Below are 18,272 nucleotides of genomic sequence, written 5' to 3' on the forward strand. Positions count from 1 at the left end.
GAGAGAAAAAGACAACAAGAGCTGCAAATTTGCACTAACAGTTTGACGGCTTTATTGAACGTGAAAATATTTACAGAGAAAACAATCTGCCTATCACACGTCCACACACACTCAGTCACTCATTCTCTCCATGTCCATATGCTCGCCTCCTCTTCCTCCCAGACTGGCACTCAGTCTGTCACTTCTCCCACCCTCTCATTTCCTGCTGGTGGCTGCAGGCCGTGGAGTCCTGAGCTTCACTGGAGAACGCAGCGCAGCCACGAGCCAGGCGATCCGTCCTCCTCAGCCCCTCCGTCCTCATTATCCTCGTAATCTGGAACCCAAAAGGCTTTCATCAGGGATTTGTCACCACATGTGTCTTCTAAAAACAAACATGACAGTGTTCATTTCTGCTGTTCCACTCATTAAAACTTGTGGAAGACGTGAAGACGTGTACCGTTGGTGTCCTCGTCTTCCTCTGTGTCCCCCTCTGATTCCAGCACCGTCGTGTCCATCAGGCTGTTTCTCTTCACCGTGACGTCACCCCTGTAACATTTAGACCCCGGATTAACTAAACGCATTACATTAACAGAGGAGACGCAGACAGATAAACCTATTAGCACACATTTAAATCCTTGTAGCGCCTGGAAATTAAATTCATCTGACCCAGAGAGGAAGTAACGAACGTCGCAGGTTTTCTATGTGTTTTTTGTTGTTGAGTGCTTTGAAAAAGTATTAAACTTTTTCTACATTTTGTCATGTTGCATCATTGGGATTTTATGTAAATGACTAATAAAAGGAAATTCGTCTGTGAAGGGGAAAGAAAATGGATAAGATGGTTGTCCATAATATATTGGTGGTTGAATACAAATGCTTGTAAAACGTTTTAGATTATTTGTAAAAGAAAAACAATAAACAAGTTTGAAAACCACATGTCATTTTATTCCACTAATATTGTTTGAGTTATCACATAAGATCCCAGTAAAACCCAACGACATTTGTGGTTGTAAGGTTGCAGAAATGTAAAAAAGTTTAAGAGGTGTGAATATTTTTTCATTTTTATTTCATTTTGATACAGATTTTTCCTTTAAATTAGCAATTGGCCGCTGTTTTATATGCAAGGTGCTAACTAACACGATGAATAACCACAAACTAATACAAAAACTTTTAAAAATCTCTCACGTATTTCTCTAATAAGTTAATGCGCCACAAATTACAGGGTTCAATCTTGTCATTAGGGTTTCCATCATCTGTGTAATGTTTATCCATAAAACTTTGAGAAGGCATGTGTTTGTAGTTTACATTATGATAATATGGTCCTTAGTTTTGCATAAAATAATCAATTCAGAAAGCAGCCGGGTTGCTTTAGTGGTTCAGTTTAGATATTCAGATTTTTTTTAGATAGAATAAGTTCAGAAAACAAAACTAATTTACATGCCCTTTCTCTGACCATTCTCTTCAGAGTGATTTAAATCCCAGGTTAGGAAATAATTAGTTTTCAACACTTATCGGGACCCAAATTACTTCCTAGAAAATGAACAGAATTTAAGCAATTTTGGAATCTTTTATTTACTTTTTAAAGTGACAAAAGAGTCTAACTTTTAATTTTTAACTTCCTGCTCATTTCCATAAGCCACTCTTCAAGATGGGAAAGACTAGAAGTCAAAGAGAATTAAAAAGCCTCACCACACAGTCATGAGGATCGTAAAGGGATGAAAAAACAAACACTGAAGCTCACAGTTAGTGCATCTGCAGCAAAGATTGGCATCTTGGAGTTTCCATGACAACAGTTTATTTTAAAAGTGACCTATGATGCTCTCTTGGAGCAGATTACGGTAGGTCTACAGGCTACACAAAATCATTCTTAGATAATGAGATTTTAGATTGGTCAGTTCTGCCTATTTGAGCTGTTTTAGGGCGTCTTGTCACTTTAAATTCAAAGAAGCTGCTGCTGGTCACACCCCCAACTCAAAGTTTACACTTGTATGTGAAAATGGCTGCAAACAGATGTGCAACTATATAACTGTACATATTAGAAAAGCAGAAGTAGAGAGTGGTGAAACCAGCTGACAGAATGTGCTGGAACTCAGCTTGGGTTGCTAGGTAACGGGCTGGGTTTCAATCGGCAGTGCCTGCTGATTTGTGACGTTACATTTGGGAGGTTTTTGAAAAAGCTCATTGTCCAGACACTAAAAAGTATGAACTTATTTCCAATAAATGCTGGGTGTTTTTTTTAATCACCTTGAAGTGTTTTTAGAAGCAGAAGAAACCCAAATGAAAGTATAAAAATGTCTAAAATGTGAATTTTGCATGATAGATCCCCTTTAAGGCAGTTGCCAGTAATCATAGAGGGCGCTCTATGTTGCCAGGTCTGCATAGGAACCCAAAATTTAAATAAGAAACTTTGAATCTGAAATACCGGTAAGAGCCGAACCCACCTGTTTTTCCCAGAACTGGGGAGCTGCTCCCACACTATGAGGTCTCGGCCGCCGGTCACCCAGCGGTGGTCTCCACTACCAGTCGTCCACGCCGCGAAGCAGAGGATTCTGGGAGCATCCGGCCAGGTCAGGGAGGCCAGATAGCGACACTGAGGCAGAGAGAACACTGCAGAGAGGAGAAAGAGATTAAAGGTTTGGAGGTCAGCAGAGGGGCACAGAGTGGTTTCAACTTAAGTCCTTATTGTGTTTTCACGCTCAGAGCGGCAGGAGGAGCTTCTGGCTGCGCACGCTTTAATCTTTGACTCACAGTTAAGGGAGCTCTCGCCGTTCGCCAGGTCGTAGCAGGAGCCAATTAGGATGCCCCCCGTCTGGTGAACACAATCTGTCACGCCGGTGATGCTGCTGTGATTGGTCAGCCTGGATATCACTCCTGTGGTAATTGAACAGATGTTAGTCGGGAGGATTATGCAGATTTCCCGAACATCTGCGGCTCACCTGTCCTCCAGTGAAGGATCTTGATGGAGGCTCGACCGTAAGCCAGGACCACCCGGTCCCCGCGCGGGCTGAGCGTCAGTCGGCTGCCCGGCCCCCCGCTGAGGCCCGTCACCTGGCTGCTCCAGTGGTGCAGCAGCTTGAGGGGCTCTCGCTCCGAACGCCGGTTCTCCCACACAGACACCCCCCCCTCAGCCGAGCCACTGAACACCAGAGGACCCTGAGACTGTGGAGGGCACCAGAGACATGGTTGTCATGGTGATTTGAGTCCTTACCCAGTGTTGCCGGGGTGTGTGTGTGTTGCATGTATGTTTGTGGAAATGGAATTAAAGTGAATATTTTAAGATGTTTTTCATTCCGCTGCTGGTTATAAATGGATTGTGTGCTTTGCATGAGAAACAACAAAGAGGGTGACAATAATGTGTGATGCTTTAATGCTTTAGGCGTATTATGATGTTTGCAAATTGAAAAAAAAATATAAAAAAAACTCTGCATGTGCAGCTCTGGGTTTCAGTTTTTATAAAAGCCTCCTTTTTGCTAAAAGAAAAACAAACAGTATGCTCTAAAATTGGACCAGCTCCACGGCCTGGATCTCAGCGAATGTCTTTATATCCGTTTGAAAGCAACAAATAAGGAAAAGTTGAAAGTGTGGAAATTTGACAGCTGTATTTTTTGAAAAGAAGCTTTTTTTCTTCAAAATTAACAATACAAAATGTTCTAAATATATTGAAGACACTCATAAAAGCATGTTTTAGTCTCAGTTTGAACGTCACTGGGGTGAAGGAGAGTGCTATCCTGGAAAAATAAATCAGAAGATCCGATTCATTAAATCACAATACTGTAATCTAAATCTATTTGTATGACATCTAAATAGGACCTAAGAACTGCGTCTGAACTGATTTATTTAGAGTTTAGGAGTTCCACAGGGAACCGTTTTAAGTCCCGTACTTTTTAGTTTAGTTTTAGATCCGAGTTTAAGACCCAACTAAATAAAAATAAAAAAATGACAATCAATAAATTATATTTAAACCAATACATTGTAGAAGTAACGGATGTTTTTCATCTCTTGTTATAGCTAGATCCTAACTAAGTGAACGACTTTATTAAATCAAGACTGCATCCAGCTGTGTTTGCATTTTATTTCCTTTTAATTGAAATGTCCTAGCAGGGACTGTGTGTTCAAACTAGCCAGAGGCCAGAAGGCCTTCATGTAAACGGCATTTGTTGCTTTTTCACACTGACTATGACCAAATAAACACGACGCACCTGGATGGAGGTGACTGCTTCCTCGTGTGCCTTGACTGACTGGCAGTTTTGGAAAGTATGCCAGCTCCAGGCTTGAACTTTCCCCCCGTCTGCAGGGTGACAGAGTGTGAGGTTAACGTGTGAAGACAGGCGACTGGCAGTCATTATCGCTGGTCACAGCTGACACACCTGAGCCAGACAGCCGAATCAACCCAAACGCATTGCGCTACAGTAACTCGGTGGCAGATGATGCCACAGAGTCAGACTCGGCAGGGATATTAGTAAAGACGTAAACACGAACTTGGGATGAAATTGTGCACATGCGTCAACGGAAACAGACCAATTATTCTGTCCGCTGTGTCGCTTGCACTTTGTGGCCTCGCAGAAACGCACCTGAACCGGTGATGATGTAGCCGTCCCCCTCAGGCGCGAAGGAGAGCGCAGTCACGGCGTTGAATGTGTAGATAGACTTAACACACTGCCCTGAGGGGAACAGCAAAACGCTGTTTAATTGACAACATGCAGGCCATTATATTTCAAGAAAGTAAATATGAGTGTGTGTTTGTGTGGTAAGCATACCGATGCTCAGGGCCCAGATCTTCACATTGCAGTCTGCAGAGCCGCTCAAAATAAACCTCTCTTTGTCAGACAAGGACAGGGACCTGGCTGCAGAGACAGACAGAGAGAAATCAGAAAAACTGAAAAATTAATCCAAAATATACAATATTCTATACAATTTTAAACACCTTGTTTCTTTATAAAGTACTTTCAGGAATCTAGAAATGAATTATACAAATGAATACATAGCCATAATTATATTACTCAAGCAAAAGAAAAAGGTAAAGTGCCTTTTTCCAAAAAAGTTACTCAAGTGAATGTAACAAGTATTACCCACTTTTGAACATAGACAACAGCAGCCTGTACTTAACAGGCTTAATGTGATATATTGGTATTAGCTAGTCATCTTTTAGCTAACATTACCTGCATCCAATATGCTCAGAAAAGCAGGTTATGACAACGAATAAAACAGTTTTAACTGCTGAAAAAAAGTGACAGAAGGCACAGACATGGGAAGTGCGGAAGCCCCTACTGTATCAAATCAATATAGAAATAACAGAGAGTTGGCCACTTTAAGGTAAAAACAACAAACAGCCACCCTGGTGCTTCACAGGTGTGTCCACATTCTTAGACTTGTAAGTTTTCTCTTTCTCCCTCCAAATTCAAACGAGCTTACTATGACCAAACTCTCCAGCTTTAGTTTCAGCAGATCAAGGCACATACAGGCCTGTCACAATAACAAATGTGATAAATTGTCCCAGTAATTATTGCGATAAAACAATTTTCAATTAATACGCTGATAATGGCATATTAATGCAAGTTCGCCCTCCCAACAACCAATAACTTTCATTTTGTAAAGAACTCTTAAGACTGGAACAGGAAGATATTTTAGATATCCAAAATAAAACACAATAATAAAAAACAATAAAGTAGAAATAAAATCACACACACAACCCAAACCACACAACTAAAATGTATTATAATGTCATTATTGAACTCATATTCATTTATCATGTCATTAATTGATTAATTGTTTATTGCGACAGGGTTAAGTACATGTCAAAAAATTCAGATTTTTGTCCCTGTGTGAATCCACCACTGGCTCTGACCGGCCTTTCTGTTCATTGTTTCGCTGAGGATAGTGACACCCTCTCACCAGCTTCAGTCACAATCTTCATAACGCCTTTTGCTTTTCTCCTGGGGCTAAAATTCACATTTTCCACCTAAACACATTCAACTCTGGAAACAAAATTACTCCAGAACCCTGAAGCAATATCGCACAAGACCACATTCAAGCATTACAAAAGGGTTTTATTGCCTTGGGAGCAAAGCATAAAGAAACGAGGGATGACTCAAAACTTTTGCACCGTGCCGCAGATGAGAGGAAGTGATGATGCATAAAAGGATAAAGGACAGAAATCACAAGAAATAGACGGAGAGGACATGTTTGTGCAAAAGAAGAAAAATAATCTCATTAGCAGGGGAAGTGCTGTAGGACTGCGCTGCACTTCTACGCTGGGTGCGTTAAGCCGGAGAAGGGAGGGCAGCCAGCGAGTCGAATGATGGAAGGCTGCCTGCTTCAGACAGACAGTGAACTCTCCAAAGTGTCTATTGAGGTTATTTCTCAGCGGAGTTGATCTGATGAACTGCTCCTATAATTACCAGGCCGCAGGACACGGGCATTACTCAGCCTCAGCCAGCCCACATGTGCATTTGCGCGTACTCACCCAGCCTCCTGCAACACTCGAGGGGAGGCGCAGACAGGCAGGTGACTCCGCCGGTGTGGCCCCCCAGGTTCTTCTGCTCTGTTGCCGTGGGAACGTGCCACACCTTCACCGTCGTGTCTCGACTTGGGTGGAGGTCAGGAGTTAGAAAGTAAATTTTAAGAGAGCAGGACGAAAAATTAAATGTGGTGGAATGACGGCGAGTGCCTACTAGGAGATAAATTAGGAGGAAGGCTCACTTCGCCCATCCATTATGCAAATAGCGCGCCGCTTTACCTTCCAGAAACCACCAGGTTGTCAACAGCAACCACACTGGTGACTATGTCATTGTGACCCACCAGCAGCCTCAAGCGAAACCGCGCTTTCTCCCAGGACGCTGTGAGGGATGAAAACTCTGCTTCTGCGAAAAAAAAAAAGAAAAGAAAAAAGGAAATGATTTGTGCAATTAGCAGTGTTGACTCATCAGCACCCTGCCTTGTTAATCTACAGTACACGACTCTTCGGTATGGATTAATGCGACGCTGCTGCTGCTGCTGCTGCTGCTGCTGCTGCAAAGCGTGGGGCTAAATTAGCTCCATGGATGCAAAACGTGGGCCTTGTCTTCAGGGAAGCACAACTCGGCCTGTTGGTTTTAATCCTGGCTGCCACACGAGCTTGTTAAGACTCCTTGGAGGCATACGTGTATAATCTGGTTTTAGATGGTAATCGAAAATTAGGGCACTGCTTTGCTCTTTTAGCTCCCTGAGATAAAGTGTAATGCCAGTCTTCTCTGTCTCTTTTTTGCTAATTAGCCCACCTTCCTGCCGCAGCAGCTCTTCTGGAGAGCATCCTGACTCGTCTCTGCTCTGAAGTGACACCTTGGCCGATTCAGTCGCATCCTGAGGTCCTGCCGTATCTCCTTCGTTTCCTCCTGCCGCCCTCTGCCTGGCAGCCGGCGCTGGCGTTCCTGCAGCTTTGGACTCAGCTTCTCCCTTAAGGATCTTGGAGGCTGGAGGCGTTTGTGATGAAAGGGTCTCAGGGGCATTTTCCCTGTGCCAGAGTAGAAAGCATGAGCTGAATAAATAATCAAGATGCAAACTGCACATAGCAACCTTTACATCGTACCCTCCTGATATCCCTTGCCCATTTTCACATGTTGTCAGATTACAACCACAGACTCTGTTTTTTTCATATTCTTATGTGAGAAACAAACTGTAGTCCACAATTGTTAAAGGAAAATGATGCAGGATTTCAGCATTTTGTGGAAATAACCTAAAAGTAGGGCTGGACAATAAATCAATATATATTGAGAGAAGCACGCAATCAAAATCAATAGATAATATATCTGATAGAATATTCAATAAATTCACTGAACTCCTATCCAGAACCGAACAGCATTCCGGGTAATGTAGGCAGAGGAAAGGCTTAAACCGCTCAACTTCTCACATGAGAGTCACCAATTAACTCACTCACTCTTTGGTTACCTAGCAACAGCTTGCTGAATAACTTGTGGTTACCTAGCAACAACCTGTTGAGTAACCGACGCGGCAGCAGTTTAAGGTTTGTCTCATAGCTGCTTAAAAGTAAAAAAACTATGGCGTGGAGTGAAAACTGTGGATAAAGCAGGAAAGCAGCAGTTTGGCAGGATTTCAAGTGTTTAAAATAAAAAACAAATCAATATTGACTGATATGAAACACCTATGTGATTCTGTTTTCAGTCATATCATCTAGTACTAGTTAAAAGTGTGGCATCCATTTGTTTTCTCTGGAAAATTTGCATTTGTGAACTTTAAAGAGACACTTTTCACTAAAGTTACAGCTTTAGGTGTTCTGAAAAATATCTGTGCCATATTTATATTTGTCCTAAAAGTTGTTTTAGAGATAATAACACTACAAAGAATTGTAATACGATTTGTTTTGAGTTTTCTTGAATGTATGTTATTACATTGAAACCAATGTCTTTATAGAAACACATTCTGTCAGCCTTTCGAGAAACAAGAATGTTATTTTCTAAACGTTTTGTGTTTGTTTGACTTCCCAAAAACATAATTAATTTTATTGTACTCGAAGAGTCGTGTATGTTTTGTAGCTCAAGGCAAAAAGGAGTGTGGCAAATATTGATTTTTGGATACTAAAAGCTCCAGATCTCTTGTCTTCAGTAGCCTCTAACAGGTTTTCTAAAAACAGAAATAAAATGATTGTTCTTTAAGCATGAGGACAGTTTTTCTTTAATAGAAATCAAAAATTATAAGCAGTCTTTTCTTAAAGGATCATGTAATATTTGCGACTCTAACGCCTTATTTAACTGAGCTAAAGGCAAAACGGCTCTTTCAGTTTTAAAGGGGGCAGACTCCTTCCATAAAACTTCCAATAAAATATGTTGAAATTGGTGGTTGCAACCAAATAAAATGTGAAAAAAAACTGAGAGGCATCGTCAACAAGGAGACTGGGTTGTGGATTCTGTTTTACACAATGGGGCGCATCACACACATCACATCTGAACTTGATGATTAAGACGATTAAGAGCTCAATATGGAGGATGACATCAGTGATTAATGTTTACATGACACACTATAAACAAGAGTCAAATCCTCTGAAAGTACCAGAGGATTTGACCTCCCGTGTGTTTGGATAGACATGCAAAAAAGATCAAAGGCTTCAAAGTGAATGTTGTTGCTTTTGAAAAATTACGCTTCTCGCCATATGTACGCCACCATCACACACACACACACACGCACACACACATACACCAACGGGCACCTCTCCCTCACTTCCTTACACTTGTCTTTTCATCTTCTCCTTATTTCCGTCTCCCACAATCCCAAGAGTTTGCTGCGGGCCAGAAAGCTGCAGCTGAAGCTCAGCCAATCTGGAACGCAGCTCCGCCTTCCTGGAGATCTGACAGGAGAAAGTCAAGAGATTGGTAGTAAGAGCAAGCTGCTAAATCCACAAGTTGTTTATATCCTGTTTATATGCACAACCAGATCACTCGGTCTGTCTCCGTCTATTAGACTGCAGCTTGAAACATACCCTGTCTGACTGGGGGCTTTGAAATATGCATGTCTGAATAAGATAGATGTCAAGTGTACATCAAGTGTCTGTTTTCCCTGTTAAAGGCAGCACACTCCACCAACCTTACACAGCTCATCACACCGTCAAGAGCTGCTCTGCATCTGAAAACAACTGGGAATCTCTGGTGGTTTGATGCTGCTGATGGCAGCCTGGCTTTTATTTCTTTAGTTTTTGGTCTATGTGAGGCTGCAAACACCACATTTTAATTGGCTTTAAAAATACATGGCAGTGCAGCCCACAAAGTATCAAACCTCCAGGATCGAGCCAGACTGGAAAAGGGATGTTTTTACATTTTTTTTATGGTTGACAGAAGGATGAATTCATTATATGTTGATCAGAAATGACTAATATTAGCTTGATAAGCTCTGATTTGCAAAGTGCTGAAAAATTTGATTTTGTTTCTATTCAATAAATGCATCAAAACTAAGACATTCCACCATTTTCTGGAATATAAATACATCAACCACCACAGACATTACTGTGAGAAAGTACATGTTTCTTACAGTTTTTGCTTTGTTTTATCTCGCTCCAAAAGTTCTTATGATCAAATGATTTAACAGAAACAAAATCAGGCACATAAATACATTTAAGTGTTTGTCAAAAAGTGATTTTGTTCATTAGAGAACAAATGTTATCCACACAACACCAGGTTGGGTTTAACAGCTTTTTCCCTCTAATTTAAATCATCATTTGAAAGATACTTTTTGTATTTATCCAGGTTATCTTTGTCATGTTAAAATTTGTTTAATCATTTAAAACATGGGCTGCACTGTGGTGCAGATGGTAGCATAGTTGCCTTGTAGCAAGATGGCCCTTGGTTCAAGTCTGGGCCTGTGTTCTCCATGTCTCGGGATGGGAAATAAGATTAAGCAATACCGATTCCATTATCGAGTTTACTTATCTATTGCTTGTCGATTTTAGTCGTCTCATTGAGTTAGAAAACAAACTCTTTCATTAATAAAATGCACCATATTGCATTCGATTCAAACAAAATTAAAGCTGGCTTAAAAAGAAATAAGAATTCCTCTGTCAAATTAATATTTTAACATAAATGCAACTTCTTGCGCAACAGGGTTTTTGGGAAGACAAATTGGCATGTTTGTCTTTTTGGGGAGCACCTTTAAAGATTTGAAGTCTCTCCAGCTTTGGAAAACACCCTCTCAGATATGTATTGTTATTTATTTTAACCTCTGTTAAAAAAAATGGGTTTTTTTATGCAGAAATGTGAGTCTGGTGAAAAATATGTCTAATAATACCTGCTAGGTTGTTTTCAAAAGATGCTTTTATTCTGACAAACGAGCCTCATCGGGACCCAGATTTTAATTTATTGAATATGACTGTAAATATGAACATGAGCTGGAGATTAAGCATACATTATGACGCTAACATGAACACTACGACCTGGAGGAATTTAACGTTACCTGGGACAATGGACCTTACCAAGCTCCGCCCACAACCGACCCACGTGACCACAAGCCTCACGGTTGTTTCTATGTAAACATGACTCGATTAGTGCATCATTTCTACCGGATTTTCACAATATATCAGCTACTACAATGGACAAAGGAACTAACAAGTTCATGTCATCATCTGGGAGGAGGTTACTGGTTTCTCAGTCACAAGCTGGTTGCCAACATGAGGCCAGCAGGTGTCAGTCAGTTATGGTAGATCTGACATTTGGTTTGATGACGTCAATATGAGAAGCTACAGACTGATAGGAGGAACCAAAGAGCTCTGTAAAGGTAAAGGCAAATCTTCTGAAGTTGGGATATAATTAATTTAATTTCACATAATTACCACGGTAGAAGCCATTTGTTTGTTAAAATTTTATGAAATATATTTGTTCTATTTGATGTTTGTTGTGAATGACGTAAACTCACAAACAACAAGGTAATTAGTCCAACGTTTAGAAACTACAGCGGCTGTAATGCGCCACAGCAAAGGTAAACAAAGGTAAAATAACCCGAACAGGTGATCAACTCAAAACCACTCCTACCTTTTTACTCTCTCTCTCTCTCTCTTTGTAGTTTAAGCACACCTGTTACCATGGCAACCGCCTGCTCCCCGTAAGACGAGCAAAGATTACGTTAAAAACATAACATTCAGTCCGTTACGATATCAAGTTTCCAGGCTTGATATTTATTTCTCGATTATTAATCAGCGCTTCCCTGAACACAGCGACGGTTGACTGACTAGCTGTACTTGGTACTAACGTGGCTAACAGGAGTAACAGTTTAGTCAAAGCCTTTTCTGCTAAAATAAAGTCTTTAGTGTATGTCAGATACAGACACATTGCATATTGATCTGTTTAGCTAACGTAACACTGTGTAGCAGACAGGCTTCAAGGTGTAAAAGTTGTATCAGTTCTGCCATTATGCTGTACTTAGCTAACGGGAAGCGTCTGTTTGTGAGACGGCCACGCACGTGACCACGTAGAATGGGCATCAGCCAATGAAAAGCGGCCCCTCTGGTAAGGTCCATCATGATGGCAGGAGACGCTGGGCTCGAAGCTCCCCCCTTCGAGTCACCGACGTTGCTAAGCAACATATTAAATACAGTACTTTACGTTCCTACAAATCAGACAGTTGTTTACTGTATGGCCAACTGCTGGAGGATGTTTGAGGCATTTCAGGCTTTAATTGTTTTTAAAGCTCCGTACGTGTTGCAACCGGACCTAGAATCGTTTCTTTTTTTTTCGTGAAATGTAACCATACTTTGGAGCGTTTCTGCCGCGACGCCATCTTAAATATTTTCTAGACATTACGTTATCACGCAAATACGTCTCACGTTATCGGAACCGACAAGCAGTCGAAAATCACGTGATTTATCGTGCGCCACACAGAAGCTGTTGCTCTGCATTGAGCCAGGAATATAGTTGGTCGGGAAAATTACATAATCATACAAAGAATCTGAAAAAGAGACACATTCTTTTGCTTTTATTTGTCTGAAGTACGACAGCTAGATGTTCTCCGAAATGTTTGTATTTTTTTAGTGCTGATGTTCCTGAATACACTTGAATGTAACTTTTGCTCTGTGTGCTAGTGGAGCTGTTGTCAGCTGTTCGCCATGGCAACGGGTCACCAGAATACAAGTGGTTTTAAGCTGTTTTACACCTGGTTTTTGGCATTATTTTCCCTTTTTTTGTGGTACAATGCAGCCGTTGTAAGGTCTAAAAGTCACTCATTGCTCCTCCTTAGTTGGTAGAACATGGATATATTTATAAAAGTCATCAAATATGATGAAATATTTTATAAAGTGTAGGAGTCATATTTTGTTAAACTTTAACAAACCAACCCAGGAGCCTTAAGCAATTATATAAAATTAAATTATTGATCAATACAAAAGAGAAATTTGTGTAGTCCTCTCTTGCGTCTTAACAGACCTGACAGAAACCAAGCTGTTTATAGATTTATTCCCGGGGAAAATACATATTTTGCACATCATTTTGCAATTTTCTCAGCTTTATATTGAGCCATATTTTTTAGAAATCATATAAGAAATAAGGGCACTGCAACTATTTTTGTGATGATGACTCAATGAATAATAGTGCCTGCAGGTAATTAGTCTTTTGAAATTGACCCTTGGTGTGAGTGTGTCTCTATGTGTCTATAGAAAATAAAAAGCATAAAAAAACTAAAGAAACTAATAAAAGGGCAAATACTTTTCACAGCATTTATTTTTTTAAAAACACATGCTTTTGATGCTTTTTTTATTATGCCTTCAAAGAACCCTCAGCACATTTTTCTTTTTTATGTGCTATCATGAAACACAAGAAAAAACACCACAACTTGCAGCTCAGATCTGAAAACCATAAGTGAGAATCAGCCTGGAAAAGCCAGGTGAGTGCAACTCTAGTTGGTGGCAGAGCCGTAGGGTGCAGCTCAGCGGACGTTAAAAACTCAAACACACCTCTGAAAGAAGTCATTCTTGGACCCCAAAGGTTTGAAAATGTCTCATTCAGTGAGTACTTCAGATTTTCGGGGGGGGGGAGGTCTGTCACAGTCAATTTCAGAGTGAATTTATCTAGTCTCTGCATCTTTATACTCTCCCAACTCTCCTGCTACATTCACTGAACCACCAGAGAAGAGAACAAAAAAACTTGTGCAATTTCTTCTCACTTCACTGTTACCTCCAAAAATTGCTTTGTTACATTTTTTACTTCAGTTCAGAAAATAAATAACTCAGTAATGTCGACTGCTTTGTAGCTGAACGAGAAAATCTCAAAATTGTTTCCCAAAGTAGCAGCACACTAATTTTTGACCTGATAAGACTTGAATTTCAACAGAAACACCCCCCAAAACTGAACAGTTTGGGTACATATTTCACAATCGGTTAATCAATATCAGATTTAATACATAAATGATGGATTTGACATTTTTGAAATCATTATCCCTGAAGGAGGTATTTCAATATTCACAGCATATGTATGCAAATATTTCATGACATTCCTTATGGTAAAAAGAAATGTAGGAAGCTGCCAATTACTATTAATAACCACTATTTTTCCACTGCTGAGCCATTTAATTAATTTATTTTTTACTTTTCTCACATGCTGACATGTATATTATGTTGATTGTAGCTTTTTTTATATCAGTGTGACACAAAACTGGGTTGTAATTATTATTAGTATTAGTATTATTAGGGTTGTAAAATTGACTGAGCAGCATTCCAGTTCTTTATTTCTTTTCTCAGTGGTCAGTAGGCTGCACATCATTACTACACATAAGGCAGAATTATCACCTTGTTTACAACATCAATAAAAATGGAAATTCAGAAGGTTTAAAAAAAATAATTTTGACTTACTTATGAACAAAATGCAAATAAACCAAAGCTTCTGGCAATAGGAGCAGAAGTGCATAAAATAAACATAAAAATGTAATATAAAAAAATATTAAATTGTTAGAGAAAATGTTGGTCTTAAGATAATCTCCATAACTTTTCAGAGTCTAAAAGATGTTAAAATTTAAAGCAGTATATGATTAGCACAAATGAAAATGAATCTTATTGTCACATTGTTGATTGAACTGGGTTTTCTAAAGAACACCAACAGGTTCAGCCACATGGGAAGGAATGACAAAGAAAAACTTTGTGAGATTCTTTATCTCACCTGTTCAGAAATAGCATTGCAAAGGGAAGCCACTCGGTTCGTTCTTTAAAAAAGAACAGACCTTCAGGTGTGCAAAATAAGTGATATTAATTGAATCAAATGTTACTTTTAACTTAGCAGATCTTTGTTGAAATCTCTTACACTGAGCAACCATTTCCAAATACAATGAAAATTATTTTTGTAACATTGAGTGTTGCAAGAAGAAAAGGGATCACTAAGAAGACAGATGCTCTTACAACAAAGGGTTGATAAGGTATTAAAATAAAACGTCGCTTTAGAAGTCGCTTTCTCCTTGGGACTCCAAGAAAAGAAATTTGAGGAAATCTAGAAGGCATGAAAATAATGCAGAACCCAAAGATGCTCTTCTGATGTAATTATGCTTTATTTTTAAATCCAAATTCAGTACTCTGTCTGCCTTTTCATCTTTTTGTATTTTTTTTAATTGATTTTATTTCTCCTACAGTGCCTTGCAAAAGTATTAACAATCCTTGCATGTTTTTATGTAGATAATTTTCAAAATATGTTCCGAATAAAAATGTTAAAGTATGGTGTGTATTTGTGATCATCATTTGTTCTCTTTATGATAGCACATAAAAATGTGCTGACATTTATTTGAAGAAATCAAACATTAAAGTCAAAGAAACCATCAAAACAGTGTTTTTTATATTTAAAAAAGTACTACGAAAAGGTATTTGCCCTCTCACAGATTTCTTGTTTTTGCTTTTTTGTAATGTTTAAATGTTTTATACCCACTTGTCCTTGCACGGTCACTAGTGGCTGTCTCCAGTCAATGGGTGAGAGGTGACAGGTGACCAGTCCACCACAGGGCAACATAGAGACACATTACAAACAACCATGCAGACACTCATTCACACCTAAAGATGGTTTAGAGAGACAAATTAACCTGACAGTCTTGATTTTCGGATGTAGGAGGAAGCCAGAGTACCCAGAGAGAATGCGAGCCTCCACAGGGAGAACATGCAAACTCCTTATAGACTGGGATTTGAACCAAGGATCTTCTTGCTGCAAGGCTACAGTCCTACCAACTGCACCATTGTGCAGCCTAAAATAAACTCCTAATAAATATAAACACTTTAGTATGACACTGTACACTGTAGTGACTGAAATTTGTAATAAATGTCACCCAGGTTAATGTTTTCCACTAACAATCCACTGTAAAGACCAAGTGAACCAGAAGGACACATTATGAAGGTGTTGTGCTGGGGTTTGGTTGGCTGTCTGTCAGTTCAGGGTCTCATATATGTAACCTTTACCCTGTATGTATTTATCCTCCCAATTAGGAGCTGCAGGAGTAGCTCAGCAAAGACAAATCCGTAGTGTAGGGCACATAATTTCTTTCCACTGCATTTAGATGTGACCTTTTATAAGACGAGACTTTCCTGAAGTCTGCGGTAATTATTTTTCCCTGATACGCTCTGTTTAACGTCTGATTATCAGATCTGCTCAGATCCCTGGGCAAAAACTGTCAAATTATTCATAGCACTATTATTAATTCATGTTAATCACTGCCTTTATGAAGCCAACGCTGTTATTTCAAGAATAACACGCATCCATAACCATTCTACAGCCCAGAAAACCAGTTTGAGCCATGATCTTCATAAAGTCTCTCTTGTAAATGAAATCTTGGATCTCAATGAGGCAAACTTTATAAATTAAAGTCAAATAAATGAAGAGAAAGTGACACCAGTAGTCCCCAAACTGGTGTTTACTCAATCCTAAACCCACCACAGCCCTTTTCATCTGAGGGAAGGTCATACAGGGAGAGTCACATGAACACGAAAAGCCAGATGAAGTGTTTCTGTACCTTATATTTCTCCTCTGGGCTCAGACTGATTTTTATTTCCAGATTTTCAATCTGCCTTAACTTCTTCTGCAGCTTCCTCACCTCCCCCATCTGAAGCTCTAGCAGTGTATAAGGCCCCGCGGGTTGGCTAAGACTACGAGAAATGAAGCTAAGTGTTCAGAAAGTCTCACATGGGCGATATTTGAACAGAAAACAATGCATAAAGCCAGTCTGGATGTGTCTGCAGGATTACCGCTCTGTTCTGTTCGGGAGACGTGTCGCCGGATGTTGACGTTCCGCTGTAAAACGTATAACTGTCCCTGCAGCGACACCCAGTGGCCAGCAGAGGTATGAGTAAACTCCAACGAAACAAGAACCTGGTTTGGCACTTTTTTCTCTCTCTTTTTAGTTTTTATTTATTAATATGAACGCATTACAATCAGCATCAAAAAGGTACCACAAAATACACATTATGTGTTTACACTACATACTTACAAAGTTACAAAGAATAAACAAACACACAAAATATAAAAGAAATGAATCTAAAACGTAGCAGGATATATCGTACATTCATTTTCTTTTTTATAAAAAAAGGGGTCAGCTTTTTTGAAAATGATCAAATCTGATGGTTTTTATGTTGTAAAGCACTTTGAACTGCATTGTTGCTGAAGTATGCTGTAAATAAATGCAACTGATTGAACTTAAAAGCATTTTTGACTTCACAAATTTAACTAATTCTTCCACTGCTTTAAAGAAGCAAGATTTGTATAATATTTGACTAATAAGAGAACATTATTTACACTGTGATCACTTTTATGGTCATTAGTTAAAAAAAAGACCAAATGTAACCTCTTTGATGTTTATATTTGTTAAATGTGCCCCATGAACCCAGATAAACTTGTAAGAATCCTTCAAAAAGTATTTCACAATGTCACATGTAAAAAACAGATGATTGAAATCCTGTTACTTCCTCAATTAATGCACACTTATCCACATCCACTTGAACCTGTACCTCAGAAAGACTTGGATAAAATGTGTTTGTAATTTTAAATTGCATTTTTCTTATTTTGGAGATTGGAAACAATAAATATTTAGATCTAATCTTCTTAATTTGTTCCTTGTTAAGGATTATGTGGACACTTGTCACTTAGGATACACTTGAGATGAGGTGGGTAGAGTATCTAAAAATGTACTCAGGTAAGATAGCACTACTTCAACTTTTGACTAAGGTAAAAGTAAAATGTAGGCATCTGAAAAATTACTCAAGAGTAAAAAAGTATTTAGTTAAAAAAAAAGCTACTCAAATATTGAGAAACTGATTATACCATTTGATTTAATTTTGTAAAATGATGTAATAAGACAAAAATATTTTTTTATATGAAAATGTTTCTATTTCAAAACTTTAAAAATGGTACAAATAAATAACAGAAGAAACACTTTCTCAAATTTTTCAACATAAAGCTCATTAGACCAATACTTACAGAAGGTAGTGTATATATCTCATGAAGAATAAAGCACTTCTTCGTGAAGTCATGGCAGTGTACAGTGATTACCGTTTCTTCTTTATCTACAAAATGTGCAGCAGACAGAAAATAACAATAAAACATCAAAGCTTCTGTACCAACAAGAAGTTTGACTTAAACATAAACTGTAGATGCGTCTGGTTAATTCCTGGTAATCTAATGTTTGTTTTTCATTCAGTGAAGTTACTCATGTTGGCAAAGTATCCAGAAATTTTGCTCGAGAAGCAAGACTTCGTAATAATATTACTCAAATAAAAGTAAGATGTAGTAAAACTTCTAAAATTACAATTATTTCAAATGTTATTTAAATAAATTTCTAGAAAATATTTGAGTTAATATCTAGCTATTTAC

General features: G+C 38.9%; 1 protein-coding gene across 2 annotated transcripts; it reads right to left on the reverse strand.

Moving 5' to 3' along the window:
* Positions 1–28: 28 nt before the first annotated feature.
* On the reverse strand, positions 29–18,189 carry LOC102234168 (pre-mRNA-splicing factor PRP46-like). Of its 2 annotated transcripts, XM_005798837.3 has the most exons (14): positions 16,652–16,691; positions 16,420–16,552; positions 9,195–9,313; positions 7,233–7,465; positions 6,713–6,836; positions 6,440–6,561; positions 4,734–4,820; positions 4,548–4,637; positions 4,176–4,264; positions 2,913–3,135; positions 2,725–2,847; positions 2,418–2,583; positions 437–525; positions 29–313 (listed from the first exon to the last, which is right to left on the reverse strand). In XM_005798837.3, the coding sequence occupies exons 2-14, from the start codon at positions 16,507–16,509 to the stop codon at positions 237–239; spliced, it is 1,632 nt and encodes a 543-aa protein (XP_005798894.1). In that variant the 5' UTR covers positions 16,510–16,552; positions 16,652–16,691; the 3' UTR covers positions 29–236. The 2 variants fall into 2 exon arrangements, with proteins under 2 accessions (XP_005798894.1, XP_023187327.1); XM_023331559.1 differs by lacking the exons at positions 16,420–16,552; positions 16,652–16,691 and adding an exon at positions 17,880–18,189.
* Between the last annotated feature and the right edge of the window lie 83 nt (positions 18,190–18,272).

Source organism: Xiphophorus maculatus, chromosome 3 (assembly GCF_002775205.1).
Source record: "Xiphophorus maculatus strain JP 163 A chromosome 3, X_maculatus-5.0-male, whole genome shotgun sequence".
Lineage (NCBI taxonomy): Eukaryota > Metazoa > Chordata > Actinopteri > Cyprinodontiformes > Poeciliidae > Xiphophorus > Xiphophorus maculatus.